The 3,377-nt window shown below is 44.7% G+C and overlaps 1 protein-coding gene across 1 annotated transcript in view; it reads left to right on the top strand.

The window, feature by feature from the left end:
* The first annotated feature begins 1,417 nt into the window (after positions 1-1,417).
* CAPN13 (calpain 13) overlaps positions 1,418-3,377 on the top strand; it is an 83,722-nt gene continuing 81,762 nt past the window's right edge. Inside the window, exon 1 of the mRNA XM_007470896.1 lies at positions 1,418-1,615. Coding sequence (XP_007470958.1) covers positions 1,418-1,615 — 198 coding nt within the window. The remainder of the gene's footprint in view (positions 1,616-3,377) is intronic.

The raw sequence follows: 3,377 nt of genomic DNA, 5'->3' as shown, positions 1-3,377 counted from the left end.
TATTTTGGTAAATGGCATCAATTACACCCCTGTGGCTTCCTGGACAAGAAAACCCAAGCTACCTTGACTGCTCTTTAGAGAAATTAGGACGCCAACATTTACTGAGTGGCTGCTGTTTGCCAGTCACTCTGTTCAGTCTGTTAGGTCCAACGTCATTTAATACAGCAATAAACCCTCTGAGGTTGGTATCATGAATCCATACAGGTGGAGAGATAGGTTCACAGGCTTGAATACTAATGCACTATTGCAGAACAGGTAGGTAGGTGGTGAGAGCAGAGAGCAAACTTCAAAGCTCATTTGATTGTTCACTGCACTGCCTCTTCTTCCTGCCCCACATCCTCAACCTCCCGCCCCTATATTCATCATCGAATCCTATGGGTTCTACCTAAAAAATGACTCTGGAATCTGTCTCTCCACCATCTTCACTACCACTGCTCTAACACTGTCTCTCCCGTGGACAAATATGCAGCAGCCTCCAAGCCTCTGCCCCGTCTCAGACCCTCCCCATCCTGCTGTACGGCCTCCAACTTGCTCCACAATCCCATACACAGATCTGATCATAAGCCACCTCTTCAGTGGCCCTGCAGTGCTTGCAGGGCATAAAACGAAAACAGTCCAGTTTTCCAACCTACCTTCCTGGCCTTGTCTGCCAAAACTCTCTACTCCCAACCCTCACTCCACTGCCTCTCCAGCCCCTCCCACCCCCTCTAACACCCATGACTTCTCCAATCCAGTTCCTGGTCCTCCATGTAGTTGCTACTCAGGGCACCTGAAGGGACTTTTTTTTTTTTTTTCTTAACCTACCTGCCAGTTCTCCACCTGGCAAATTCTTCTTCCCTCAAGGCCAATTCCAATGTCAGTGCTTGTGGGAGAACCAGCCCAGACTCTCCTTGGCAGTTCCTAGCTTCTCCTCTTTATATCCATCCACAGGACTCTGTACACATTTTTAATTAGACCGTTTCCGTTGAATGAGAGCTGGTTGTTGAAATGTCTAATCTATTTTTCCCACTTGATAATGAGCCCCCAGGGGATAAAGATCGTGTCATATTTATCTTTGGATTGCCGGCATTCAGAAAAGTGCTTGGTATAAAGTCAGCACTCAATAAATGTTCATTCATGTATGAATAGTCTCTCACGCACGTAAGAGCATCCTGAGAAGCTGTTCAGTACAGCAGACTGAAAACTGAACTAGAAGGAAGGATGCTTGGATTGTAGTCTGGGCTCACCTACCAACTGGCTGTGTCACCAGGGATAGCACTGATCTGGGTCTCAGTCTCCTCACATGTAAAAGTGGGGGACATCTGAGTGCCTTTCCAGGGTTCACATCTAACGATGCAAAGGACTTGACGGCTTACCCCTAAAAATATCTTTTTTCTCACTGAAAGGGAAAGACCTTATACCTCTTCCAAGAAGAGTCATGGCGCACAACCAGGAGCTTCTAGCCAAGACCCCCATCATCAAGTTCAGGCAAGAGGACTTTTACTCCTTGCGGGATTATTGCCTAAACAGAGGCCTGCTGTTTGAGGATGAGACATTGCCTGCTGAGACTTATTCCATAGGTCTACAGCTGCTCAAGGGAAAAAACCTCTCCAGCCTAAGCTGGATGCGGCCAAAGGTAAGTGAACCTCCTCTCTAGGGACGCACCCAGCTCCTGGACCCTCTGACATGGTGCCTCCCCCTGAAATGAGGGGCCTGAGACCTGGTTTTCAGGGCTGGCCCAAACCAAACTGGAAGGAGACTGAAGTTCATCTGGTCCCTCAGCTACAGAGTTGTATCCACAGTGGGATGGAATGACCCTGTACCAGGAAGCAGGACCCCAGTTCTAAGACAGCATGTCACTAGATTACATGCCTCAGGAGTCCCACATAAAAAAATGGGAACGCATGGGTAGGAGGATTGTAGTAGTAGCTGTGGGGTCTCTTCAATCTCCGTAAATGAGCCCCTCTGTCAGTCTTCTGTCATACCTTCATTCTGTCAGGTATCACTGTCTTTATCTTTTTTCTTTCCTTATTAGAATTTACTCAAAGGGAAGATAACATGTCAGTCACTTATATAATAGGATGAATTTCAACAATTGCCTTGCCTCTGTCATGCATATTTGTATTTTCAATCTTGTAAAGGCCGATCACCTATAAAAGAGTTGTAAACATCAGCTGTAAAATTAGGGACGTATTTCATGGCAATGTTCAACCCCCCCGACTCCCCCACCCCAGAAGACGACCACTAACTCCACCTTGAAACCAGTTGAGCCCTGTTGGCTTTTCTAGAACTATCTCAGTTTCAGGGCATGAAGCTCCAAGGGAAATTTCTCAGCCCACTAGACATTCTCATAATATCATTTTCATTGACGCAAAGGACCTGGTTAAGGGCCACTTTGAGGGCCCTGATGCTCAAACCTCCTGTTCATGCTTCCAAAAGCAGCCAGCAGAACCTAGAATAAGAGGAAAGAATATAATGTCTAGTAAGCTAATGATTATGATTTCAGCAAGCATTACTGAATGCGAATGAAATGCCAAGCACTCTGTGCAACACACTCAGTAAAGCCAGGTTAGGTTATACAGAATAGGTATATTCTGATGACATAGAACAAGATGGAAACTCTAGAGGTAACAACTCTTGTCCTAACTCAGGACCAACTTGTAGCTTTGGGGAAGGGGAGGGTGAGTGGGGATCAGGTGGGGCTTAGGATGCTACTTAGTTAAGATGGGGGTGCTTCAAGCTTCTAGAATCCATCTTACCATCCAGAGGCAGTAAGTCCCCAACAATGACTCCCTACTTCTGGACTTCACTCCTAAGGAGAGCGGAGCAGAGAACTCTATTTAAAGCTTGGAAGGATTATATTTTTCTCCCTTTGTTATTTTCAGATGAGGTTCTTTTAGAATGTTTTTTTTTTTTTTCACAAGGTACTGAGCAATAGATGTGAGACCATATTTATAGTGTTAAAGAATTTATAACATTTTTATTTAGAAATGGTTGAGAGTTTTTTATTATCTAATTCCAGCAACATCTCAAATTGTGATGTCTTTTGAGGTCCAGGAGAAACTGAGGCAAACAGAAATGAAATGACAGAATCATTCCAGGAACCCAAAATAGAGGCAGCCAGGGGCCAGATACTTTTTACTCCCGTTCTTCTTTTACCCATCCAAAGGCTCTACCAGGGGGTCATTTTTCATTCCAACATTTCTTTTATAATGTATACGTGGATATGTCATATCTCTTTGTATCCCTTATCACAACTGTCAGCACTTACGCTTGTATAGTATTTTCCAGAGCTTTCCATGTGTCTTGTCTTACTTTGTCTCATGTTCTTTCCCAGTTTTATGAGAGAATAGGTTCAGACAGGTGATGTGACTTGCACAATGTGACAAGTGAGGGAA

This window comes from Lipotes vexillifer, unplaced genomic scaffold (assembly GCF_000442215.2).
Source record: "Lipotes vexillifer unplaced genomic scaffold, Lipotes_vexillifer_v1.1 scaffold717, whole genome shotgun sequence".
In the NCBI taxonomy this organism is placed as follows: Eukaryota; Metazoa; Chordata; class Mammalia; order Artiodactyla; family Lipotidae; genus Lipotes; species Lipotes vexillifer.
Note: the sequence above shows the minus strand (reverse complement) of the source record. Positions and strands in the feature narration are given on the sequence as shown.